General features: G+C 39.2%; 2 protein-coding genes across 3 annotated transcripts in view; one reads left to right on the forward strand and one right to left on the reverse strand.

Annotated features, from left to right (window-relative positions):
• LOC127641262 (run domain Beclin-1-interacting and cysteine-rich domain-containing protein-like) overlaps positions 1–13,252 on the forward strand; it is a 32,652-nt gene extending 19,400 nt beyond the window's left edge. For both annotated transcript variants that reach the window (XM_052124114.1, XM_052124115.1), the window contains 9 exons: positions 571–631; positions 1,248–1,380; positions 1,877–2,022; positions 2,122–2,186; positions 3,891–4,129; positions 7,999–8,060; positions 8,137–8,290; positions 8,421–8,514; positions 11,031–13,252. In XM_052124114.1, coding sequence (XP_051980074.1) covers positions 571–631; positions 1,248–1,380; positions 1,877–2,022; positions 2,122–2,186; positions 3,891–4,129; positions 7,999–8,060; positions 8,137–8,290; positions 8,421–8,514; positions 11,031–11,179 — 1,103 coding nt within the window. In that variant the 3' untranslated portion in view covers positions 11,180–13,252. The remainder of the gene's footprint in view (positions 1–570; positions 632–1,247; positions 1,381–1,876; positions 2,023–2,121; positions 2,187–3,890; positions 4,130–7,998; positions 8,061–8,136; positions 8,291–8,420; positions 8,515–11,030) is intronic.
• Positions 13,253–13,572: 320 nt separating this feature from the next.
• LOC127640966 (5-hydroxytryptamine receptor 3A-like) lies at positions 13,573–27,457 on the reverse strand. Its single transcript, XM_052123707.1, has 8 exons — positions 27,311–27,457; positions 27,181–27,225; positions 26,663–26,772; positions 21,672–21,841; positions 19,226–19,386; positions 16,105–16,315; positions 15,382–15,633; positions 13,573–13,799 (listed from the first exon to the last, which is right to left on the reverse strand). The coding sequence occupies exons 1-8, from the start codon at positions 27,455–27,457 to the stop codon at positions 13,573–13,575; spliced, it is 1,323 nt and encodes a 440-aa protein (XP_051979667.1).
• Positions 27,458–27,961: the final 504 nt, after the last annotated feature.

Below are 27,961 nucleotides of genomic sequence, written 5' to 3' on the forward strand. Positions count from 1 at the left end.
ACACACAGGCTTAAATATCCATCAAACTTTCATTCTTGGTGCTGTCACATACACTACATTAATGTGTCATGCATTGGTCAGCAGATATGGGTTTTTCAGTGGACTATAGTGATGGTTTATGTAATGCAAATTGGTATATTTAGTTTTGAAATTATACAATTGAATGATACCATAAACATGCACAAATAACTCCAAATTTAACCCAATATTGGGAATATACTGTGTAATAATATTCAATTAAAACAGAAAAATTAAGTATCTTTTAATAGATTTTGAAACTGGCATAATGCAGAGCTACAATTAATCCGCCAGGTCAGGGCAGTTATCGCCATTGACAATTTCAAAATGGCACATTTTCTCTGATTAAACTGCCTGGGCAGCTTTTCCCAAAAGCATTGCAAGCCCAAGTAGATTGTAGAAAACATTGGCGCCAATGGTCTCTACGATCAACATAAGCTTGCCATGCTTTTGGTAAACTCATCACTGGCTGATATATTGGTATGTCTCTAGTATACAGCTATTTCTATAGATGTTAATGGACCATTAACTGTTTCCTCTCATTTGATTCAGATGCAGATATCAAACGCAGTGTGACGTGTAGCAGTAGATCCTTCCTTAGCTCAGAGTCCATGTAAGTACTCTTGAAATCAGCCTGATACATGGATGCATAGAGACAATACAGCATTTTTATTGTACTTTGTTTGGATATCATTGTCAGATCATATTGTGTTCATACGGTCCAATTGTTTATTGTTTGTGGTGATTGCTAAGGCGATTACAGTTGCTTATATTTAATATTAGAGATTTGAACAAACCCCTAAACATAAGTATTAAACATCAGCACGTAGCTCATCTTGCACGTTTGTGCTATGGACATGGATTATACTTCAAATCGTGTGGCTTGTTGGGGAGAGGTGTGCTTTAGCCATATCTAGAGACCAGAATATCTTAGAATATAGAATAGAAAACAGATATATTTGGCACATGGGCCAGTAGGCAATCACCCAGAACACCTAAGAAACCACATAGCAACACCCTGGCAACAACCCACAACACCCTAGCATCGTGGAGTCGAGTTATGCACAGGCAAGTGCCACTCGTATTTTCTTTAGACTTTTCTCAATGTTAAAAGAACCTGAATTTTGTTCTACCGCTGAACATCGTTTTTTGCTGAAATTTTTCAGAACTGCTATTTCTCATGTTTATGAGTAAATACTGGTGAATTACAGTATTAATTCTCTACACAGCTCTCCATCCATGCTACAGTCCAACTCGGCAGAATCTGTGGCCATGGGTCTCCTCAGACAGTTTGAGGGCATGCAGCTGCCTGCCGCTTCAGAACTGGACTGGCTAGTTCCAGAACAGGATGCTCCTCAAAAGGTATCAACACTCCTGTAGTTGCATCTTTAGGCTTGAAACATACTCTGCGCAAGTAAGACAACACAAATCTGTGTTGCATTCTCAGCATTGCCACAAGGGGGCGCTATAGCAGACATAAGCATGAACTGTCTTGCTGGGCAAGTTAGATCTTAAACATATTGTAAACATCTGGTTTAATAGCAGACAATTGAAGTCAACTCTATCACCCCCTTGAGGTCTTTGTCCGTCACAGTAACGTAGAGTAAGAATGCAAATTAAGTTCAATGGGACAGCGCTCTTAAAACGCATGCTCTTCTGCATTTGCATACTTCTGTAGAGTATGTAGAGGCTTAGTCGACAACTGTTGTAGATTTTTTTAACTTCCGATGCTAATAATATAAAAATGGTCAAATATCGTTCTATATTTCGGTATATCATTAATCCTTCTATTTTGATACAGATTAAGAAATGTCGGCATTAATGCAACCAATTTTACCATTGATTTGTTTTTTTAAAGCTTCTTCCAATACCAGATTCTCTTCCTATATCACCTGATGATGGCGAACATGCAGACATTTACAAACTACGCATCCGAGTTCGTGGAAACCTGGAGTGGGCTCCTCCGAGACCACAGATCATCTTCAACATTCACCCTCCTCCAAAGTGAGACCTTCACTGTTCATGTGTTTCATATTCAGGCTCAAATATTTTTCTTATTCACATTTTTTTTTTTATAACTTCTCTTTGTATTCGTCCAAATAGGAGGAAAGTTGTGGTGGCTAAGCAGAACTACCGCTGTGCTGGCTGCGGGATTCGCATTGATCCAGGTACAAAACACAAAGAGATTCAGTATGTAGGGGACAATGTACAGTCATCCAGTCATTATCGAAAAATAAACCCTGACAAACTCTGAAACAGAGGATCTGAATGTCTCTAGTTTTGTATTTTTTACTGGAAAAAGAATAACATAAATTATTATGAAAGCCAAAAAAAATTATGCTGTGGATCCATATTAACTGAGTTGTCCAATTATTTTGTAGAGGGGGCCAAAATGACTATTTTTGCCATTGATTTTGGAGCCAAACTACAGGTCAAAAAAATTACCTTAGAAAAGTTGCAGCGTCATTGTTTTATTTTCACACTGATATAGGGAGGTCTATTACTAAAATCAGTAAATTTTTTATAAGTTTGGGATTTTTATGATTTACGGTCTTACACTTTACTCCAAGAAACTTTAAATACAGTAGGGTTCCAGCATCTTTGGTTTGTAGATCCCTAATGATGCAGTCCAGAGCTCTGCAGATCCAAAAACTAGATTTACGTATGTATTGCACAAACTGAGCATCCACATGTGTCGCTTATTCTTAAAAAATAGTGTCATTTAGGACTTTATTTGTACTTCAGACCTTTGTTTGAAAAAGAAAAAACTAGCTTCATGCCATGTGACCTACATGTGGATTTCGACCATTAAAAATCGGTAGAATATATGGATGGAGCCACATTGAGAACTCCATATTGCTAGGGTTTAACCATATATGACCTTAACAATGAAGATACAAAAAGGAAAGTTTGTTCTTAACAGGAATCTAAAGGGTTGTTTAAGATATCTTTAATACGTCTAGAGTTATAGGCATTCCAACTTTGGAAAAACAACTAAAAAAAGTGTTTTTCTCCCATTTGTCGACTCACACCATTGATATATTATGCAACAAATGGTGCTGAAGTCAACTGATTTTAGTAATAGACCTACCTATCTCTGTGTAAAAATAAAACAATGACTCTGCCACCTTTCTAAGATGATCTTTTTGACCTGTATTCTTGCTAAATGAAATGGCCCTTAAAGGTTCCGCTAAGAAAATTCTCCCATTACAACATAGAAAGCAATGAGTCTAGCAAAGAATGCGCCTAAAGATAAACAATTTATACATTTTACAGCATTCATATATATATATATATATATATATATATATATATATATATATATATATATATATATATATATATATATGAATATATATTTATTATTATATATTTATTATTATATATATATATTTATTATTATTATTATTATTATTATTATTATTATTCAAAGTTACTTTTCTATAGTCTAGTTGGCTAGCATATTTAGCTAAAATGTAACGTGTCTCTTTTCTCATCCAGCTCTTTGTGTTTCTTACCAGTTCCCTGTTCTACTGAGCGATGTTTTCATTTTTCTTTAACTGGCCACTTTTGTACTTATAGCCATCTTATCAAAGATTTTATGCTCTCCATACAGTATATTGAAATCAATACTGAAGTCCTCTAAGGTCATTTTTACTAAAGTCAGCAACTAACCTTTTTGAGTCTCTTTGAGTGTGGGTCAACTATAAAATATACAATTACAAATATTTCACTTCTTAGTGCTGCGAGTTGACCGATCAGAATCAAGTATTCAAAAGAGTTGGGTAATAAATATGCATAGTAAAAATACCACTCACATTTCTCGAAAATTTGGGCTTTGGTAACTTGGGAATAATTTCTCTTTGTAATAGACTACACAAAGAGGCTGCGGTACTGCGAGTATCTGGGTCGGTATTTCTGCCAGTGTTGTCATGAGAATGCACAGACTGTGGTGCCAGGAAAGATCCTCAGAAAGTGGGACTTCAGTAAAAGCTATGTCAGCAACTTTGCCCGAGACTTGCTGGCCAAGATCGCAGGAGACCCTCTCTTCAACCCAAATGACATCAACAGCGGCCTTTACAAGAAGGTCAAAGCCCTGGATACAGTGCGAGTATGTTGCATTCATGAATTTGTGTCTCATGAACACAGTATGCCTCCTGTTTTTCTTCTTAAGCAACTAAAGGAAATGCTTGGTCACATTTACTTTTGCACTGTAAAATTCCACAGTCAGCTCAATGGGAATCGACGCAGTCAGGAATTTCTCCTGATGGACTTCCGGTGGTAAAGACGTTTTAAGTTAAGTTTAGTGAACTTTGACACTGAAATTTGCAGCGTTAACAATAGGAAGTTGCATTGTTTGGTAGTGAGCTCTGTGTGGGCCTTGCTTCATGCATAGCTACACTGAATATTCACAATGGATGAGGAAAGTGGTCAGTTTCTTTATAACCTAGTTTATAAAGTACAGCATAAAAAGAGGCTGCTTGGCAAGGAGTTTTTGGTGGTTTTCGCCAAACGGCAAAAACTCGCTTAACACTTTAAGCTCGGAAGGGCCAGTGAAAACAAAAAAATAATTTGTTAATAACTACTGTCTTGATCAACACAAAATATAAATGTAATCGGTAAAACATCAAAGCCACCAAAGAGTAGAATACAACCAGCCAATTTGTTTTCCAAATTGTTAGAAAATTTGAACAGGTGTTGCTCATTAGCACTGGGCGATAAAACTACCTCGATATTTATCACGCTAAAAAAATCCACGATATCGATGATAAGCTTTAGAATAATTTTCTATATTTAGCTTATGTTCTACATCTAGACGATCATGTTGTATCATGAAAAGCACAAGCAGTTCAGCTTTCTCAGGCTACTGAGACCTCACTAGCATGGAAGAAATCCACTCAAAGCCGCTCACAACGCTAGGGAACAGCTTGCTCCGCATCACTGTCAATCCTACAATGCCGCTCGGCTCCAATAGAAATTAATTGAAAATGCTCTCTGTTTCACTCACAACGTGCCAGTGGAAACATATGGCCAGGCTGTATGAAGTTTCTAACGTTAGCAGCCTTGCTAATGATTAGGCTATGCCGGTCACTGCGATCTGGGTCCAGACACCAAATTGATTCCATCTGGACTGGAAGACTTTATGATGACGGTTGCTCCCTCTCATCATCTCTAGTGAGCAGCACGGCACTGTGAACACTAGATCTGATCTTTCTGCACTGTATTCTTTCATATTTTTCTTTAGCACCGAACACACTTCATTTATGCCCTGTCCCGCTTTGCTCGCATTGCCTCTTTTCCCCGCATTAGACATGAGGTGCCACATAAGTTAATGTGGTTCCAGAGCGCCTTTAGACCGTACAATTTTTGACTTCTAAATTAAGCTTTGTTAATCAGCGTGTGAGCCTTTAATAATTAACAATTTAGGGGGCCTGGGTAGCTCAGCAAGTAAAGACGCTGACTACCACACCTGGAGTCACAAGTGTGAATCCAGGGTGTGCTGAGTAACTCCAGTCAGGCTTTCTAATTAACCAATTGGCCCGGTTGCTAGGGTGGGTAGAGTCACGTTGGGTTAACCTCCTCGTGGTCACTATAATGTGGTTCCTGCTCTCATTGGGGCACGTGGTGAGTTGTGCATGGATGCCGTAGAGAATAGCATTAGCCTCCACATGCGCTAGGTCTCTGCGGTAACGTGCTCAACAAGCCACATGATGAGATTCGCAACTGAGAATCGTCCTCCGCCACCCGGATTGAGGTGAGTCACTACTCCAACACTAGGATCTAGAGCTCATTGGGAATTGGGCATACCAAATTAGGGAGAAAAGGGGAGAAAAAAAAATTGTAATAATTAGATTTCTGTTCTAATTGTGTGAAAATGAATCCGATGTCATCATCTCTGACATAGATGACAAGGAAAGACAAAAAAATGACTAGTTTGTCTTTCTCATTTTAATGAAAATATAAAATGGTCCATTCAGACTTTTACATTTTTTACATTTTTCTCTCAGGGGACACCCCTGAACCCCCATACATTATCATTCCGCAGTCACAAGGGCTTGTATGCCACCATACTTTGGTATCTGAATGTAAAGAAATATACAATTTGAATGTAAAACATATTCAAACAAGTACTGGACTGCAGTTATTATACTTCAAAATGAACAGATAATGTTTTAACATTTATATCCAACTGCATTCGATTAATAAACAAAAAGGTTTTGTATTTTGGTAGAAGATCCCTCCGACCCCAATGCTTTGGCTGTCTTTGGGCCCCTAATGCAGTTTTTTTAGAGACTATTGTGACTGTTTAGGATAAAAAAATAAATTCTTCTTTTCTTCTGCCAACTTGGAGATTAAAAAATTAGCAATGTGCAAATGTGAAATGTATATCATGTTAAATATTGAAATCGAACTATATGAAAAAGAATATTGTGATAATATTTTTGGCCATATCGCCCAGCCCTATTACTCATAGGTTGTGTTTTTCTTATAACTTCACAAAAAATAAACAAAATATGAAATATCATATGCCATTACTTAAAATGAGGCACACAAAAGGTAATAGGATGCTAAGCTCATTAGATAATCCACACGAAGCACAATTTTCACACAGCATTTGGCTATCTGACATCTTACAATCTATCTACTAACATGTTAGCTTTTTTGGATAATATGACGTCATCGGAAATGCTGTAGCTTCATGTAACACTAAACCAGTTGTATTGGGTTCAGATTACTCAAACCAGTGGTGATAGTCCTCCATATTTGGGCAGAGTCATGTGACAAATCACTTTAATTGCATATGGCCACCAGGAGATGGTGCCAAGTACATCATACAGACTCAATGATGACACAAATGGCACAGAATGAAACTCATTCTGTGAAATCTCATTACAAAATGCTATTCAAACCTTTAGTCATTGACGTGTTTGCATGTGTAATTTGTTATTATGTACAATTACTGTGTTTTATTTGTTTGGAGAGGTTTTGGACACTTTTTTTGGAGAAATTATGGTGCTATAACTTTTGATTCCTTTGTTGTATTACACAAAGTTTTACTCCGTTACAGGTGACATGATTGGGAACAAAACAATAGCAGTTTTTTGGAGCTACCTTATTTACACCCTGATATATTGTGTGTATATATATATATATATATATATATATATATATATATATATATATGTTAAATCAGAAAAATGTGAAAGTTAATTGTTGTCTAGTTTTTTTTGATTTTTCAGAAGTTTTTTAGGTTGAGAATCTTTATTGAGAATTTATCATAATCTATATCATTAAAAAAATCAAACACTTGACCCTCCTTGTTTTTTTATGTATTTATTTTTTTTTTAGGTTTTTTGTTTTTGCAAGCCTTTAATTTTGGTTATGCCACTGAAACCTAAAATATTTAAAAACACTCTCAGAGCTTAAAGGGTTCTTCACCCACAAAAATTTGCCGCGCAATGGTAAATGTGACTGAACACCTGAAAACATTTTCATTCCAAGAATTGATGCATATTTCACAAGATCATCAATTTTGTTAAAAATGTCTTCTTTGCTGCAACAATCCATTTTTTTAATTATACAGTATATATGTGTCTCAAACTTCAATATTACCATATATATCTGCTTCAGATTTGTTTAGAAATCTGCTACTTATTCCTAAACATTGTAAATTGTCAGGTACAAAGCGTTCATTAATTTATTGCATACATTTAATAAGGTAATCAAATGTACTTGTTTAAAACAATTGTTTTGCCATCAAATAACAAAGGCATGAAATTCTACTTTCTTACCTCAAATTATTTTTGTAAATAAATCCTGTAAATCCTCATATATTTTATAGACTTTGGTTTAACAGATGGTTTTACAACACTCCCTGGTTTATCTATATAATAATATTATTATATTGATTATTTTATTTGTCATTTTAATTTTTTATTTCATGTCTGATTGAGAATGAATTGACACTTTCTGTTGCAGACATTGAGGGAACAGCTAAACCTCATGAAGAAACTCTTAAAAATGTGCCGTTTGGCTAAAGAGTAAGGATAATTTCCTGCATTTTTGTTCTTTCTGGTGTTTTCTGACATTGCAATAAAGTCTTCATTCTGTTGACAGGGTTTTAGATCAGTTTGACACACTTCCTGGACATCTGACTGAAGATCTGCATCTCTTCTCTCTCAATGACCTCACTGCTGTACGCAGTGGTAGTCTGGCACCAAAACTGCGAGATCTGCTTCGTCTCGGCTGCAGTCATGTCTCCGACTGTGTGGTGAGATTCATCTATGACGTTACCTTTAATAGGAAAATGACATAATGTTCCATTTGCCTATGCGTTATCAGTTTTGCACTTGATCAGTTCCAGATAATCTGTTTGATGTTGCTCTGTTTCTTTCATACAGCTCTGCCAGGCCAAGGGCTTCATTTGTGAGTTCTGTGGAAATGACAAAGACATTATCTTCCCCTACGAGCTGAACAAATGTCTGCGTTGTGAAGGTGAGACTGTTTTGAGTTGTTTTTTAATTGAAGTGCTCACTAACCATGTGTTTTTCTGTTGCAATGGTTATTTCTTGTTATTAGCAGTTTGTATTGATTCCATCCACAAAACAGACAAACACATCATAAAATACGGAATCAATTATATACATTAAACCCCTCTCCCCGAACATTAATTACCACACCATCACCTAAGATGAAGAGTCTGGGGCAAGATGAAAATTGAGTGTCCAAAACATCACACATAAATCTCTGAACCTTCAACCAAAATTCTTGGATCTTAACACATCCCCAAAATACATGGGTGTCCCTGTCTTCTGACTGGCATTGCCAGCAGGTGGGTGTGTCTTTAAGACCAAGCCTATTCAATCTAGAGGGGGGTCATATAGAATCGATGTAAAATCTTAAGATGCACCCTTGAATCTCTAAATGCAGACTTCACATTTTTTAGAATCCTAGACAATACTCCCTCCTTCAATACAAGTTTAAATCTTTCTCCCATAATCTCTTGAGAGAATTTAAAGCTCTGTCCCCAGACTCTGAATTAGCAGGGAGTAATACACTGATGCCTCATGACCTTTTCCAAAAGCCGTAATCATCATTTCTAGAGTATCTGCCGCTTTAGGGGTATGTTTAGGGGTATGTCTGCCGCTTTATATGCTACTCACAAAAATAGCACAAAGCATGTGGCGCAGCTGTAAATACCTAAAAAAATTATATCTGAGAATCCTGAAATATTGAACCATATTTTTATAAGATCTCAATACTCCACTCTCATTTAGGTCACCGAGATTATTAACCTCCCTCACAATCCACAGAAAGGGGATTTATTAATATAATTTTGGGTTCTGCCATATGCTCAAGGCAACATTTAAATAAATGTCTGAGTTAAACACTCTGGACACTTTTGTCCATACCGAGTGCAAATGCGAAATAACGGGGTGTAACTTAACTTCTCCGATTAGTTTGATAGAAAGGCTTTACTATGGTGAAATAGGGGCAAAAACTTCCTGTTCAATACCAAACCAGGGAGGGGCTCTCTCAGGTGGAAGTGACCAATGAGCCAAATGTCTGAGACCGAATGTATAATAATATAACAAAATCTTGGGTAGCCCTAGCCCACCTTTGTCAATTGGCCTATGTAACTTATTGAAATGTAATCTGGGACGTTTACCATTCCAAATGAAGGACTTCGCTTTGCTATCAAGTTGCTTGAAATAAGAGAGGGGGACATCTATTTACAAGGAGAGATTGTAGCAGGGAGTTGAATTTTGGAATACAATTAATTTTAATAACATTAATCTTCCCAATCTTCCCAATAAATGGAATGAAGCCCGCCTGCCCACATCGCTCGAAAACCTTTTTATTAAAGGATCAAAATGAACTCTGACTAACTAATTCACACAAATTTGCTGGGATTAAAATGCCCAAATATTTAATGCCCTGTTGGGGTCACTTGAAAGCATCTGGCTGAAAAGCCATTACCGTGCAGTACACTGTCCAAAGCTTCGGATTTAGACCAATTGACTCTGTATCCTGAGAATTGAAGGGATTAATAATTCTGTGGATTGAAGGCATAGATCTAGTGGGGTCCGAGACGAATAATAAAATATCATCTGGGTAAAGCAAAAGCTTATTACATACCTCTCGCCACCACCCCTGGAAAATCATCTTTCTTTCTTATCGCAGCTGCTAATGGTTCCGGGGCAAGACAGAACAATAATGGGGAAAGAGGGCAATCCTGCCGGGTGCCCCGTCCAGAGTATTTTTCATTCCTTGAATCGATCATTCTTCTCTTGTCGAATTTTCTTTCCTTTACACCTCGCCTCATGTAACACAAGATCTTAATCAGATGATCCCAGAAATTTGGCCAGATTTGATCGGGGCCTGTCTCCCTCAGCGGATCTCCGAGCTGGAACTCTGTAAGCTCGCTCGACTGTCTGCAGGCTTATGGCCTGTTATGTCGAGCAGTCTCCGAAAGAGCCCATCCAGAAATTTCACCATATCTCAACCTTCTCATCTTCAGGAATTCCAACAATTCGGACGTTGTTTCATTGGCTGCGATTCTCTAAGTCTTCCAACTTAACCCAGACTCCATGTCTATCTTGGTCGCTAGTGGATTAGCAGAAATTCCCTCTCCGATGACTCCAGATAATCCATCCGTTTCTCAACATCTGACACTCTTGTAACCATCTCTGTGAATTTTGTCTCCATGGCAGTGCTCAATCGACGTATTCCAGCAAGATCCTCCAAATCGTCAACAACCTTCTCCAGCATTACCGACATGTTCAACAGTTAACGCTGAATCTCTTTCGCTGCTTGCGCCCTCTTCAGTGGCTTCAGTTTGAGCATTTAAGAGTTTTTAATATCTCCAGAGCATGAGGATTTGGAATTCTTTGACATATTGTCTTCCTAGAACAGTAAAGAATCTGAGTGTATCGAATCTCACTGGATTATGACATAAAAAGCACTAAAAATATAACTTCTAATCTGAATCTGTGTTTGTTGTTTTGCAGATTGTCATGCTTGCTATCATAAAACCTGCTTCAAGAATGGGAAGGAGTGTCCTCGCTGTCTGAGACTGGCCGAGAGGAGGGAGCGGATGGCTCGCAAGAACATGGAAGAGCAGGAGGACAGAGTGGAAGAAGAGGCAATTGGGACATAGCAATAACCAAGACCCTATGAAAGCACAACAGAATAGTGAATGTATGTCTGTTTTCCATCCCGTCAGTAAGCTGTCCAAAAAGCTCTACTGTCTACATCATAATGACATAACAAAAGCTACGAAGAGTTTTGTAAGCAAACAGTGAGCCTCTGCTTTTAACAATGGCCACGTTCAGATAAGAAATTGCATTTCTTTTTACAATTTGCCATATTTTTTGTTGCTTCTGTCTCCCGTAAAAAGCAATTTCGTTTTAATCAACAGGGTGGCGAATTTTGTGTCGAGTAAACTTTTGTGTTTATCAAATCAGTCATGATTTTCTGTGTATCTGCCTATTGTATATTTATTGGTATTAACATTACTTTCATGTGCCTCGTTAATGACTGTTAATGTCTGTGACGACGAGAGATGGAAAATGGCAGCTGAACTCAGAACGGCGTTCTTGCACAATGTTTGTTTTTCAAGAGGTTTCTAAAAGTGCCAGTGACCAAAATTATTATTTTGAAAAGCTACAAAGACAATGGGCCTCATTTATGAAGCAGAAAATTCAAGCAGAATTAATTTATGTAACTCATTTGTAAATCTATTCTTGCGTAAATGTCGTATTGAATGCCAAAGTGGGCCTCATTTGTGAAATGCACGCCAAACAAATTTAGGTAAATTATTGCAAGACCATTTCATTTCATTATAGTCATTCATAAAACAATTAGAGGGTAAATAACAATTTAAGTTAGAATGGTTTTATATAGGCTTTAAAAGAAATGTTAGATTGCTTTAACGAACGATTTAGACAAAGATTCATTCTGCTCAGTTATAAAACAATTCTTGTGTACATTTTTATTGTAGAAGCGATTTAAGTTCCTTCTGCTTTGTAAAACCATTTATGTTATTTTGGTTTTACGAATGATTGGGACATAGATTTGTTCTGCTCATTTATAAAACTATTGTTGCATAAATTGTTTGAATTTTACAAATGATTTTTCAAACTTTTTACACATTCATTCCGCTTGTGAATGGCTTTATGTAGAAATTTGCTGTGTTATATTACTTTAATGAAATTCATTCTGCTACTTAATAAAACCATTCTTGGGCTAATGTTTTGGTTTTACAATCAATTTACACTGAAATTTGTTTGGCTTGCTCGTAATTTCTTTTTTACGTAAAAGTTTTTGGTTTCATGAACAGTTTACAAAAAATTATTTCTACTTGCGTAAATTGCACTTTGAATTAAATGCGTTGATTTACATACTGTAAGAATAGTTTTATGAAGGATTTAAACAGAAATTTGTGCTTGTATTTTTTGAATTGGTGTAATGTATGCAGAAATTTGCTTATGTTTCACAAATAATGCCAAATGCTTAGGTGTTATTATTTGTACATTTAATAGCCTTTTTGCTAAAACATTTTGCACCTTTTGAAAATGGCACTTTGTCTTGACTGTGTCTTTGTTTATTTAATTTGCACTAGTTTCATGATGTTTGTGTAGGTGATAATTCTATGTCTGATTAAACTGGAAAGTTATTGTTCATTCCAACATCTCACATTTGAGTCCAAAATCTCAAACGATCTTGAACCGCTGCCTTGATGCTCATATCTGTCAAATGAAGGTACGTGTGTAAAAAAGACAATTGTACCAATGTGTTATTTGCTTAACAGAGTTTATTAAGTTGTATTAAAATGCACTACATTATATTAAACAAGTTATTTTTAGCTTTTAATGGAGTATCTAAATGTTGGGAGAGAAAGATTAAACACAAGACCACATTTGTCTGCTGCTGTGAGTATATTTGAAACAATAATAACCATGTACTATTCTGCGGCAAGCATTAATAACTTGAATGCACTGACCTTAAGTATGTGAGACTGAATGAATGGACACTTGCTTAATATTAAGTTTAGAACTTGTTTTTCATTTGATCCTGCTGATGATCTGTCTACTTGAGTTTATTGTTGCTAACTTACTGAATTGCCTTTTTTTATTCAGGGGCTTTTGATGAGATAAAGTGCACTATTTTAAAAAAATTTACATAAGAAATATAATTTCTTATTGATATATATATATGTAAGTGACGATTAAAGAGGTTTAAATTGTTTTCCTGTTTTGTAGTCATTATTGCTGTGTCATTCATTACATTACCATACAGTTTTATGGTAGAATTTCCAGTTTACACTTTTCAGAAAGTCAGCCTACATAGTTGACTCCGCATGTTCAACAAGTATAGGAGAAAGTATTTTAATCAAAAAAGTTACACATGTCACCTTTCAAAAACTAGTTTGTTAATTTAATAATAATGGTACAATCATGTCCACACTACATTGTCACATTTCTGCCTCAGTGAATGGGGGAAAACATGCAAAAATCTATCTGAACACTCTTTCCTTAACTTTGCCTATTTCTAACGGTTCATCCAAATGCACCACATGCATATAATGACAAGTCCGTAGCCCGTGATTATCAGCAGGTAAATGCGGAACAGGAGGAAGTCGAGGATGTAGCCCACATGGCACCACTGGTCCTGTAGTTCATCTTCCCTTCGTAGAATGGACAAATACGAATGCATCTCTCTAAGATACTTACTAATCTGTCTGAGTTCAGGCAACTCCAGTGTCATGGCTCCTGAGGCTAGGAACATAAGAGGAAAATTAGCTTTAGTATCTGAAAGTGCAGTTGTCATTCATACTACAGTAGACACCATATTTAATAAAAATGAGGCTGTGAGGGATAGATATACTGTCTGTTCAATAGGTTGTACTCTGTGTTGGGCAAGCTATCCACTTTAACCCGTTTGCCTGATGAACTGCCGCAAAAGAATAATTAATTTGCGATTTTTAAGCATACTGTAAGTAGTTTGGATTGTAATCAGCTGACAGGAAATAGCGGACATACAACTTGATTGCTTGATTGCTTAAGTTGTAGGGTTTGTCAATGCTACCCTGCAACTTAACCAATGAAAAAGCTTTGCTACTGAAAAGCTACATGATTTAAAAACATGCAACGCCACCATCTTGTACAGAAAATGTAGTAGCTATTTGCAACAACACGACTGCCTAACTTCGTGTTGATTGTTTAACTGATGAAAATAGACTTTCCCAAAAACAAATTCAGAAACCCTGGAGAACATAGGCATGACATGATTGAGGCTAAATGCAAATGCCTGGCCAATGCATTGCAAATGTGAAGTAAATGTCATTGTTTGAATTTTGGTCCCCTTAAAACTGGAATAAGATATTGGGCAATGATGGGTTGTGCCAGAGATTATTTAGCAGATATGGGCCATTTTATTAAAATAAATTATAGCAATAGGAACGCCCAATGGTAGCCAATGGCCAACAAATGTAGAAGGTCCTGCATAAAAGAGCCAATCACCTTTAAGATACAGACATCCCTGTCATTATTCTAGTGTTGTCAGATTTTACCGCTGATTTGAAATATGTTTGTTCCTTTTATCGTAATCTTGACCAACCGTTAAGGAGATTTCAGTCTTTCCCATTTAAGTAGATAGGAGCTGCAATGTAATGACAGGAAATAGCCTCCCGGGAGCATTGCAAATATGGCCGACAGTGGACTAACTTGATAGAAGTCTTTGGTTGTGTCTGCGCAATAATGTGGGGAAAATATAGATTCAGGTTTCTAGAATTCGAGTTTCGATGAAAAACCAGGGGACAGCCAAAGTAAAAATGTGTTGACCCAAAAGGGGGGTCTTGGTCGAATGTGGCTTAACGTGTGCTCTTTTGTTGCTCTGGCTGTAACAAACCTCAGTTTGTTACTACCAGAGGTGGGTGATAGAGAGACCTTCAAATATACCATTAAATTAATTGTTAATCCTCAGGTAGCTAGCAATAAACAGGGCGACATCGGGGCGAGGTTCTCAAACTTTTGCTCCACCACTGTTTGTGCTGCAGGCCAGTATAGAGGCCTATCTGACAACTCTGTTAATGCTTAATTTCGTTGTATTATAAATTCCCATCTACCAAATTGTGGAACACAACACCGTAAAAATCAAGACTGATTAGCTAGAGGCAATTACATTCACATACTTGCATTGAATACGTACGTTTATCCCTCACACCCTCGTTTTTATTTGTGTCAAATGAAATATGCCATTCACCCTGACCAAGGTCCATTTAACGTTTTGCTGCTCACTACATAGAACAGCATATTAGAAAAGATTAATTGATTTATTGTTGTGAAACAGGTGTCTTACTTTTTTGTTGAGTGGAGGTTGACTCTGAGGGTTTGACGTCCAAGTGATTGCCCTGTTTCTCTCCAAGTTTGGATGGGGGGTCATCAGGAAAACTGTAGCAAATGAGTTTAGCAATGAACCCCATCACCACCACCTGTACCCAGTGCGGCACCTCCCTGTGCTTCATGTTTTTATGATGGAGAATGCAGGTAATGATGACAGTCTCCAGTAGACTAAGGACCATAAGCGCCAGACACACGGAGAAATAGATACCTGAGGAGGCCAAACCAAATGCTGCAGTTATTCCGTCAGCATTGCCGACATGTTCAACATCTCTCGCCAGATTTTCTCCCCAATTTGGAATGCTTAATTCCCAATGTGCTCTTAAGTTCTAGTGGTGTCGTAGTGACTCACCTCAATCTGGGTGGTGGAGGACGAATCTCAGTTGCTTCCATGTCTGAGACATGGTTAATCCATGCATCTTATCATGTGGCTTGTTGAGCGCGTTACCACGGAGACATAGTGCATGTGGAGGCCCACACTATTCTCTGCGGCATCCACGCACAACTCGCCATGTGCACCACCGAGAACGAGAACCACATTATGGTGACCACGTGGCGGTTACCCCATGTGACTCTACCCTCCCTAGCAACCGGGCCAATTTGGTTGCTTAGGAGACCTGGCTGGAGTCAATCAGCATGCCCTGGATTTGAATTTGCGACTCCAGGTGTGGTACTCACTGACCTATTAAAGGCGTTCCATTTGCAGTGCCGGGTAGCAGGCCATTCATAATCAATAGAAACACTGTGTAGCCCAGAATGAGGGTCATTTTGAAGGAAGAGCGGTCCATGCTGTGTGGTGGCAGGTAGAAAGACAGGATATCAACGATCATGAGGAAAGTGCTGGGGATGATCAGGTTCACCACATAAAGTATTGGCCGTCGCTTTATCACCACCTGATGAGTGGAAACAGTTTGATATTTTACATTTGAATAGACTTTGTTGAAAGATGCCATGAAATGGCTTTATGTGCACAGTTTTTTTTCCTTTGTTGACATACAGTATTTCCTAATTAAACTGGAAGTTGTGGCAAGACATATTGAATGGCTTGTCCATTTTTTCCTTCCAAATAGCCAATTTATAAAAAATAAAAAAAGCCTTTTTTATCCAGACAACTTAGCCAATCAGAAATGCTTTCTATTAAGTATTTTGCGCATTTGGGATTGCTGACATAGGGTTTTCTGGCATGTCTTTGGAGGATGGGGATTGGGAGAGAAGGGGAATTTATATTTTTGGTGAAACTTTTCTTATAATTAACCCAAGTATGTTTCGAAATTGTATACTTTATTAATCAAGACAAAATGTAAACATGACCGAAACCTTTCCCAATAAAGAGTACTCTTAAAAAAGAAAGAAAAGTCATTTACAGCACTCTGATTTGAATGTTTGGAATGGAATACAAGCTTATTACTTACTGAATATGGATTTTTAATTCATTTTTGTGTTAAATGTATTTTGGATGGTCCAATCCAATACTTAAAATGTGACTGTAATTACATCCGTTTCATTTGTGGAGTTGAAAGCATTGCATTGTGGAATTCAGGATTGTGTGAAGTGTGCTCTGTTGTATACTGCACATTTGACCAAATTTAGCTGGTTATCCATGAACTCTTAAAAGAAAACTGCATACTAGTATTCATACTAGCACAGTATACATTAGTGTTAATTTCGTTAACGAAAACTATGATGAAAAATTTTCCTTTTTTCTATGACTAAGACGAGACGATGACGAGATGCCACCGACGTCATTAAACACTAACTGTGACTATGTCAACGTGCAATATTGTTGACGAAAATAGACAAGACTAAAATGTAGTTTAAAAAATACAAACTTTACCAAAATTTCTTTATGTTCGTCGACAAAAAAGAGGATTCAAAATATCATTGACTGTTTTATTTCTAAACTACAATCCAAATATCCTGTTCATTGGATGGCATGAGCAGCAGTTTCCTTTCCTGTGCTGTGCGTGGCATATCAGGACTAAGCATGCACGGTGAGGAATATGGTATGTAGTTTACAGAAAATTAACGTTCATTAAATAATTACAGCAACAGTTGGATTGGGAGAAAGAGAAGATGTTATTAAGGCTAAACACAAAGAAACTGAGGTAGGTTCACGTCTTAGGTATTGTTACGAATTGCAGACAACGAAGGCAGACGAAGGTTGAGGATCCAAATGCAGCAACTTTATTAACATAAACGAACACAAAGGAAAACCCACAATGGGGAAATAAACATGAACAGAGAACTCGGGAAGGGAACACAGAGCAGGCTTAACAACTTTCATAAACATTCAACGATCGACAGTGACTGAACAAACAGACAGGGTATAAATACATGAACATGAGACAAAAGGGCCAATGAACAAACAGAACTCAAAATAACATGACAAGGTGATAAACAGAAACCAATGGGAAACTAACGAGGGCAGGTGAAAACAATGAACAGTGAACACGAGGGCTAACAAGACTGTGGAGCTACAGAAGGGACAAAAGTGAAAACTATGGAATAACAAAAGTGACAAAAATGGAAAACAAAGGGGCAACGGAAAAACAAGACAAGGTCATACATAACATAGCCCCCCCTCAAAGGATCGGATCCCAGACGATCCGAAATAAAAGAAACAAAGAAAAAAAACACCAGGAGCAGACGGGCAGACCAGGGGGGGCACGAGAGCAGGCAGGAAGTCCAAGGGGGCACAGAGGGCAGGCAGGAAGTCCAAGGTGGCACAGAGGGCAGGCAGGAAGTCCAAGGGGGCACAGAGGGCAGGCAGGAAGTCCTGGGGGGAGGCCACAGGACAGGGGCCGGGTCAGGAGGCCTGGGAGGAGGCCACAGGTCAGGAACAGGGTCAAGAGCCCTGGGAGGAGGCCACAGGACAGGGACTGGGTCAGGGAGCCCAGGAGGAGGCCACAGGTCAGGGGCCGGGTCAGGAGGCCTGCGACGTGGCCACAGGACAGAGGCCGGTTTTGGTGGCCTAGGAGATGGCCATGGGGCAAGGACCGGTTCAGGAGGTCTGGGTGCTGACCTCAGGGCAAGGACAGGCTCAGGTGGCCTGGGAGTTGACCACGTAATGTGGGTAGGCTTGGAGGACCTGGGTGGTGGCCGCAGGATAGGGGCCGGCAGAGGCGCGTGGGGCGGAGCCAAGGAGGACTTCGGAGGCGGAGCCGTAGAAGACTTGGGAGGCCCAGGAGGCAGGGCCGAGGGAGGCCCAGGAGGCGTTGGAAGCGGAGCGTTGCGTTGAATGGAGGGGTTGCTACCATCCGTCAGGAGGTGGAGGACCCGCTGCCATCCAACAGGAAGCGGAGTATCCATTGCCGTCCCCAGGGGACAGAGGAACTCCTGCCGTCAGCCAGGAGGTGGAGGACCATCGGGTTGCAGAAGGGCTGAAAGGGCAGCGTCTCTCCTCCAGAGATGGGGGGTAAGCAAGCGCCCTGGCCTGAATCGGCGGTGGAGTAGTGTGACGACGAGGAGGGTGTGGCCGGGCCGTGAGGATGAGTTGCTTAATAAGCGGGAGAGAGATAAGGGAAGAGCCGGGGAAGCCAGAGAGAGAGAGGGAGAGAGAGAGAGAGAGAGAGAGAGAGAAATACACACGTGGCTGCTCTGTGTGTGTGTCATTATGTTTCAGTTTAAAGTCTTGTTGTTTGTTACTCCGGTTCCCGCATCCTCCTTTCCCGAACTGTTACAATTTTGTACATGCTATACACTGCAGAAATAGTAATAGTATTATTGTGCTATGCTAAATATATGCTTTACCAAAAGCTTTACATGGTCATGACAGGATTTGAAAGATTGGATTCCTTTCTCACCCAGAAAGTGATGATGTCCCATTCGTCTACTCCGAAATTCTGAATCCCGGCTTTGCCAAAGATTGCCACCAGCTCCCACTCTCCACTGGCCGCCAGGTATTGTTTTGAGTTCTGTGTCATCTCGTCAAAGGACAGAGCAGGACTGACACGGACATCCTTTACTGAAAGGATAACAGGTGTTAGTATTACAGGTACACTCGTCCAGGAAACTGCCATACCAATCAGCTAAATCAGTAGTTGGAATGGGATAATTTGCACAATAATGTACTGTATGTGTACAAGGACATACTAAGGTCAAACACACACTACAAAACAGAAGGTCATCATTTTGTACACTTTTAAAGACTTAGTTTATTGTCTTTTGTCGTGTTCGTAGTTAATTCTGCCCAACAAAGTCAGAGCGCAAGAACTTCGACAACACTGAGGGGGAATTCACTAAGAATAAACTTGCGTTCACTGGAGCCACACACTGGGACTTTTGTCATAAAACTACCTTCCTAGAGAGACGGCACCAAGATGTTTGACCTAACGTCATCTAATAATGCATCTGCATAGTTTCAACTGCTACAGAACAAAGCAGGATTTTATGGACGCAGCCGGTACCGGAGAATTGCCTTCCTTAGTGTTCAGCTCAAATATTCTCTTAAAGAACTAAATTGGTAGTCTCACAAAACTACATCATCCTGTTGGCCAGCTACCGCATGACAGCACATGTAAAATTAATTATTGTAAACAAAGGGAAACTGGTCAGAGACAGGGAGTCGCAACAGATCCTAAAAAACAGACTGTCAATGTGAAAGGTGCCCTGTGCTTTCGACCTAATCGCAGGACTCTTACCTCCACTTCACACTCAAAAATGCACAGAATCTTTATATGCAGATAAGTATCAAATCACCCCCACCTAATGCCTAGTCTGGCTGTAATCCTGAAAATGGTGTTATTATGACCATCAATCATTTAATATTTATGACTTATAACTAACAAGTTGACCATTATGACCTTTAATCATCTGTTATTCATGTATTAATAGTTAGTAAACTAACCATTTATTGCAAGTATGATTATTATGTATACATTTGTCGTTTTATTTGGAGAAAGTTGATGTAGATCATTTCTTGATAACTCGCATTCATGTTATAAAGTTCATGACTAATATATACAAATTTTAGACCAGGGAAATGAAAATCCCTGGCCACACCTCTTCTCAAAGGTAACTTCTGATTGGCTAAAACCTTTCTGGGGTGATAAGGCAGAAAAGAGTTAAAAGACCATGTCTTGAGGAACTAAGTTTTAGAATTTTTTAGATTTTCTTATGCATAAAACCAATCCAAATTCGATTCAGTCTTCAAACGGAACTCCAGACCATTGACTCAGCCAAACACTTCCTTCTCAATGTACAAGGAATGTAAATACAATCCTCCAGATTATTACTAAGATGGAGCATTAAAACATAATTTCAAAACCATTTTCAAATTAATGGATACATTTTATATATACATTTAATTGTATCCCCTTTTTTCTCCCAATTTGGAATGCCAATTCCCACTACTTAGTAGGTCCTCGTGGTGGTGCGGTTACTCACCTCAATCCTGGTGGCAGAGGACAAGTCTCAGACAAGGCAGAGGGTTGACTCCACTTCTGAGACCGTCAATCCGTGCATCTTATCACGTGACTCGTTGTGCATGGCACCGTGGAGACTCACAGCATGGGAGGCTCATGGTACTCATCGTGATCCACACACAACTTATCACATGTCCCATTGAGAGTGAGAACTCCTAATTGCGACCACGAGGAGGTTACCCATGAGACTCTACCCTCCCTAGCAACTGTGCCAGTTTGGTTGCTTAGATTCCATATTAGATCAGTTTTATTAATTTTCTCTGCTTCAAATCTTATTTCTTTATGTGCTTATCATGTTTGTGTGTCTAGGTGTGTTATATTAGTTAGTAGTTGTGTAGTAATAAAGTCTCATTTCTACATTTAAAGTGAAGTTGGCCTGTGGTCTATGCTCATAACTAGTTACTGAAACTGCCTGAAACATGCTACTTTGCTAATAAATAGAGTTTTCATTATATGAGGATATTATTTTTGACTGACCCCCAAAGATAGTAAAGCCTTCAAGAACTGATAGATACATTCACCTCAACTTATAGTTGTCAGATTTCTGCTTTTTCACTTGTCAAAACAGCTAGATGCCAACTGGTTGTCTAGATATCAAATCACTTTAAAATATAGACACAAGAATGAATGTCGGTGTTGGCCGGGATCTGGAGCTTCTTGTGATAGTCTAACCACATATACAACATGATATGGCTTCAGTCTTGTCATGTTCGTTAACCTTAAGTGAATCAGAAAACATATGAAGGGAAATGGCTTGGCAGGAAATAATAATGTTGTAATGCTGATATTGCAGAAATAAGGAATGCTTTGGAAGTGGAAAAGTTACTGGTGTGCATGTAGGATCCGAAGGTGAAAGAGCAGTTCTGTATGTCGAAGGGAAAACTGAAGATCTGAAGATTGCAGGCGCTAACCAACCTCAACATCCTGTCATAGCGGATGTGGCCCGTATGGTTTACGTAAACATATGGGCAAGCCTGAGATAAGTCATCATCCACACTGAGCAGGAGGAGAAACAGATATACAGTACATGAATGAACTGATCAAACAAATTGACAATTGAAAATAAAATCACAGATGAGATCACTTTATTAAGCTAGTTGAACTTTATTAAGTTAGTTGTTTCTCCTAGACAGCAATGACATTATAGGAATGGTCCGGGTTCAAGACAAGTTAAGCTCTATCGGCAGCATTTGCGATTTATTTGAGCTGTAATGTTATGTAAATCACCCCATTAGCAGTGGGATGAACTTCTAGTTATGAGCAGTGTAATTCCTATGGATGGAGTTTGCTCCATGCAAACAGATATTTATGTCACATACCTTTGTAGTATCCTTGGGCAAGTTAAGCAAACTGTGCGAAATTCCCAATGTTTTCCGGATTTACATGGTCATAACAGAAGTTGGCCATGAAGAGCTGACAAGGTTAGTAAGTAATTTCATAACATTTCATCATGTTAACACATAAAATGTTCAATGTATTGACACAGAAAGACCACATGTTTCTACAAAATGTTCAAGTATCCCTGACATAAATGACTCCCCCAGAACCCAGTCGCAAGTTAGATGTGTTGTGGTTGATGACAGCACACGTTGTCGCCAACAGGCAAGGAAGCTAGTGTGCTACCAACCAATATATATATATAAATATATATCAAGATGCCCCATGGCTTTGGGCAGCAAACTTTTTTTTCTAGTTTAATATTAACTATTTCCATACATGTAGTCTCGCTCATTATTGTTCAGGACAAAGTGATGCCACATATAACTTATTATTTTCTTTGCAGTACATTTATCAGACATTTACTGCTAATAAAAAGAAAATCACACTTTTTCTACTATCACAATAGCAAAGTGTCAGAAGTTATAGAATCACCCTAATGACTTGTCTTGAAGGTGGCTACATTTTTTGTACGGAGCTATCAATTATGAAATTACCAACAAAGAGATTGACCTGTTTTGTCTGTCTTTCCCCTGCATCTTCTTCCAACTGTTTTTTTTCTTAACCACGTAAGATAACCATCTAATCAGAAGGCATCGTCAAGCTGGTGACATACAGTATAGACAACTTTCGTCCAATCATTTGACGTCTAATTATATCAATAGCGGGAGTTGTCGGAATACGGGTGGGGGGAAAAATAACGCACTCGCCATGGCCCCAGGGAAGACTAAGCCGCAGCTCCTTACTCCCCAGAACCTAGAAAGGGAGTGCAAGTGATCAACAGTCCATGCCCACATCCTGGCCCATCCTTTGGACACTCCCCATTCTGCACTGAACCAGATTTCACCAAGAGATGTCACATTCCCCTTTTGTTTGGACACTTTTCACCCATTATAGCTTTATTTCCCCATTTTTAACATGTTTATTATTATTTATAATAAACGTCTCTCTGAGGCTTGATGCTACACCCTGTCTCTTGCTCACCCTGCTACAGTGGTGGAGAATGTGGGCATGGAAGTGACGTCAATCACCACTAGATGGAAAGCAAGAAGCAGGCCAAAAAGGATCCATGGAAATGGCCTCCCACCACCCAAAAGGGTAAGTGGCAATTAATAAGCATTTACCCGGCAGCTGGTTGAGCCTGTCATGTTGAACCCGTGTTTCTCTGTTCCATCCCATATGAGAGCTAAAGGGTGGGCTGGCCCAGAGAGGTATCATCCAACTCGCCCAATCAGCCCTAGGGCCTGGTTGAGAAAGTAGCATTACCAAGTGGACGGCTAAGGAGCATGCATCTCTGGCTCTGGACCCCGAGGAAGTGGGTGGGAGAGTAAGAGGAGATTCCATCAGAACAATGCCTAAAGGGGACCCACCCCTTCCTCTTGTCTCTTGTTGCCCCACCTCTGAGGGCCATCCTTCAGCGACATCACTGCTGGCTTTAAAATGCAGAGCGTGCCTCTCCTCAGGGAGCCGGCTTCTATCTCCATGTGTGCACACACTTGTGTCCTTGCAGGTCCATGAGCAGAGCAGGGAGGATTCCGAATGAAATAGATGCATGCCGGACTCACTCCCCCGGAACCCCGCCATGAGATAGATGCGTTGCGGGGATGACAGCACACGTCATGGCCGACAGGCTAGGATGCTGGGCCACCTTCCCTTCACTCTCTGGGAACCCAGGGAAGACAGGCTGCTAAGGAAGCCACTGCCCCTAATGCCCTGGAACCTAGAAGAGGACTTGTGCGACCGCTGGTTCCTGCCCACATCCTGGACCATTCCTTTGGACACTCCCCATCCTGAACTGAGCCCCATTTCACTGCAAGGATGCCAGATTCCACTTTTGTTTGGACATTTTATATGCATTTTCCCACACTTTTCCAGACACTTTAATTCCCCCTTTTTGACATTTTATGTTTACTATTATTTTAAAATAAATGCCTCTACGAGGCCCGATGCTACACCCACTGTATCTGTCTCTTGCTCACCCCACCACGAGACATGTTTGCATCAATTAATCTTTTCCTGTGGCGCGATTGATAGAACATTGTGTCAGCTGCCTTATAGTCTTGGGTTCTTGTCCTGTGTTGAAATCAGTATGTAACCGGTTTGCATAATCAATGACAAGTGAGATTTGGAGGTTCAATTTTCCCTCTATAGTCAAATGTGTACTTTACTAACAGTAGGATTGAGGTTTGGGTTAGGAAGTAGAGTTAATCAAATATGTATTTCATCATTTACAGCTAAAAACTTTTGGCGCCACTCTGGACATTACACCCGGAAACTCACACATGCCCATACAGTCTGCTTCAGTTGTTGTGGTGTTATTTCATATTGTTTCTAGATTACTGTGCAGCGTGACCAGATGCATTTTAAATAATTGCAAAAAGCTTCATTGGCCCAAACAAATTTACTTAATCACATAAACCCAAATTTCACAGTTTTTTGGCCCTGGCACAAAATGACCAGCTAACATAATTTCACTAATCATATCAGCAGCACCAAGGAAAGTGTGAACAAGTACTAGTCAGGTGAAGACACTCTATCATTCTGATTGGATTATAAGAGCAGACTGATTGATTTAAATGGAGGGAAGAAGTGCTTCCAATCATTGTGTTCTTGTTAGCAATGTTTACCTCTAAAGTAAGACATGCAGCCATCATCACTTTGCAAGGCATCACATGCAAGGAAATTGCTGCAAAAAATATTGCACTTGAAAAAACCATTTACCGGATCATCAAGAACTTCAAGGAGAGAGGTTCAGCTGCAGTGAAGAAGGCTTCAGGATGTCCCAGAGTTTCCAGCAAGTGCCAGGACTGTCTCCTGAGGAGTCAGCTATGGAATCGTGTCACCACCACTGCAGAGCTTGCTCAATAATGGCAGCAGGTGGGTGTGAGTGCATCTGCACGCACAGTGAGGGAAGACTTTTGGATAATGATCTGGTGTCAAGGAGGGCAGCAAAGAAGCCACGTCTTTCCAAGAAAAACATCAAGGACAGACTGAAATTCTGCAGGAAGTACAAGGATTGGACAGCAGAAGACTGGTGCAAAGGTATTTTCTCTGATGAAGCCACCTTCCGACTGTTTGGGACATCTGGAAAATTGAGAGTCCGGAGAAGAAAAGGTGAACACTACTATGAGTCCTCTGTCGTGCCAACAGTGAAGCATCCTGAGACCATCCATGTGTGGGGTTGCTTTTCATCCAAGGGAGTGGGTTCTCTCACAATTCTGCCCAAAAACACTGCCATGAATAAAGAATGGTATCGAAACTTCCTGCAAGACAACTTCTCCCAACGATCCAGAAGCAATTTGGTGATGATCCGTGCATTTTCCAGCATGATGGAGCACCATGTCACAAGGCAAGATTGATTGTGAAGAGGCTCGGAGATCATTACATTGAAATTTTGGATCCATGGACAGGCTACTCCCCGGATCTTATTCCCACCTGTGGTCAATCCGAAGCCCACAAATTGTGATAAAATCTGAGCACTAATGAGTCAAGAATGGATCGCCATCAGTCAGGATTTGGCCCAGAAGCTGATATCCAGCATGCCAGAGCGAACTGCAGAGGTTATGAAGAACAAGGGTCAACACTGTAAATACTGACTCTTTCAAATTTATGAAATGCTTACCATTGTTTTCCAGTATACCATAGAAACATGTGAAAAAATTATCTAAAAATACTGAAGCAGCACACTTTGCAAAACACAAAATGTATGTCACTGCCAATACTTTTGGCCCGTATGTTCAACAACACTTACAGCTTTGGCCACTGGGCCCAGTGAGATCAGTGAGAAATGTTTTAGCCAACAGTTTAGATAACTGCCCCGTATTTTACCCAATGTGAAGACCACCAATATTGTAGTTCTCCAACCCTCTGGTTGGACAGTGAAATGTCCCATATTAAAGGTATTTTATCCTGTATTGCAGCAGTGGTGAAAAACTCGAGGGGGTTTATTCGTGTACCGAGACATTGGCAACCCAACATGTGACTTTAGTTTGTTTTCTCAAACTGAGTGATGAGTTGATATTATTTTCTGTTGTAACTGACAGGATGCCACAGATACTGTCAAGTTAAGTTGTATTTAACCTGGAACATTCCTTTATTTACAGAGCAATAGAGACTTTTCCTGCTTTTTAGATATTTCTCCCATTTATCTTTTGTCAAGATACCAAAGTTTGCATTTAACATTATTTTTTATAGCTCTGTAGCCATAAAAGCTATTTTTCTTACTCCTTTATACAAACAACTAATTTTGTTTCTCTTAAGAAAAAAGATAGAATTTATTGAGAAAAATCTTAAATGTAACATGTACTCCTAAGCTATGAAAGAGCAGTTTTCTCTGGATTGCTTAAAATTTCCTCAAACTCTCCAGAAGAGGGCACTTACAACTCGTAAATGATAATGTCAGGCATCCAGAGATCTTTTACAGGAAGCGAGATTTTCTCAATTCCATCACAGCGTTCTGGATCCCAAAGCAGGAACTCATGAAACCAGTACTATAACAACACATGAGTTAAGAGCAGGTTTGTGTTATGGCCAACTCTCAAAAAAAAATTTTTTAGATAAAGGTGCTTAGCATTCACAAAACTGATATTTGATGTGTAGAAACAGGGTTGATCATTTCATTTCATAAAATTGGAATTCGAATTGAATCCAAATAAAGGAATACAATTGGAATTAAATCTGCATTCTTTATTCAATTCGGAATGGTGCACAGCCTTGATTAAAAACTAGCTAACTTTCATGTTATGTTAGATACATTAGATAACAGAACATGAGATTTGTTCCTTGAATTCTTAAAAAAAAAAAAAGTCATACCAGATTTATGGAAAGTTCCTTATCTTCAGATGATTGCGCAAACAACCTGTATATACTTTAGTGTTTATGCCTAACCATAAACTTACCAGTCTGAGCCAGAGGAAGGTGGTTAGAATCTGTGCTTTTTCATTCTGTGAAACAGACCAGTCAACAAACGTTCAGATGTGAGCATAATTACACAACCGCATATGTGAAGATTGTCCTGTATTCACTCACCACCCCCAATATAGCATACAGAGTGAAGGAGATGTTGGTTATGGTGGGGTTGCTGAGGTTGACAGAAGGTCTGAATGATTTCCTGTCAATGACTTCCTGTAGAGAATCATACGTGGGTCCGCTTTGTCCATCTTCACAGTGAAGCATGCTTAGGCATGGCGATGCTTAAGTACACAAAAACAAGCCAGGGAAACTAACTTACTGACTTTATTTGAACAGCATTTTGCACTTTTATTAGACCTATATATTTGTATTCAAATGTTGAACTAGTTTTTGTATATATTGGTCTAAAAATTATTTGGACACTTAAACTGCACTTAATATGTATGAATGTCAGTGTTATGGGTAAAGTAAACTGTTAAACTACAGATGTAATCAAATGCAGGTACTTTAAATGTAAGTACAATGCAGCAAAATGTATGTAGATAATTAGTACATTGTATCAAATACTTAAAGGGATAGTTCACCCAAAAATGTTAATTCAGTGACTGTTTACTCACCCCTGTGTTGCTATAACCCTATATGACTTTCTTTTTTAGCACAAAGGAAGAAATTGTGAAAGAAATGTGTGCTCAGTGATGTCATACAATGGCAGTTTATGTTGACCACCTCTTCAAGCTTCAAAAGAACACAATGGTGTAATTTAGATGA

The sequence above is a fragment of the Xyrauchen texanus genome, chromosome 50, assembly GCF_025860055.1.
Source record: "Xyrauchen texanus isolate HMW12.3.18 chromosome 50, RBS_HiC_50CHRs, whole genome shotgun sequence".
NCBI lineage: Eukaryota > Metazoa > Chordata > Actinopteri > Cypriniformes > Catostomidae > Xyrauchen > Xyrauchen texanus.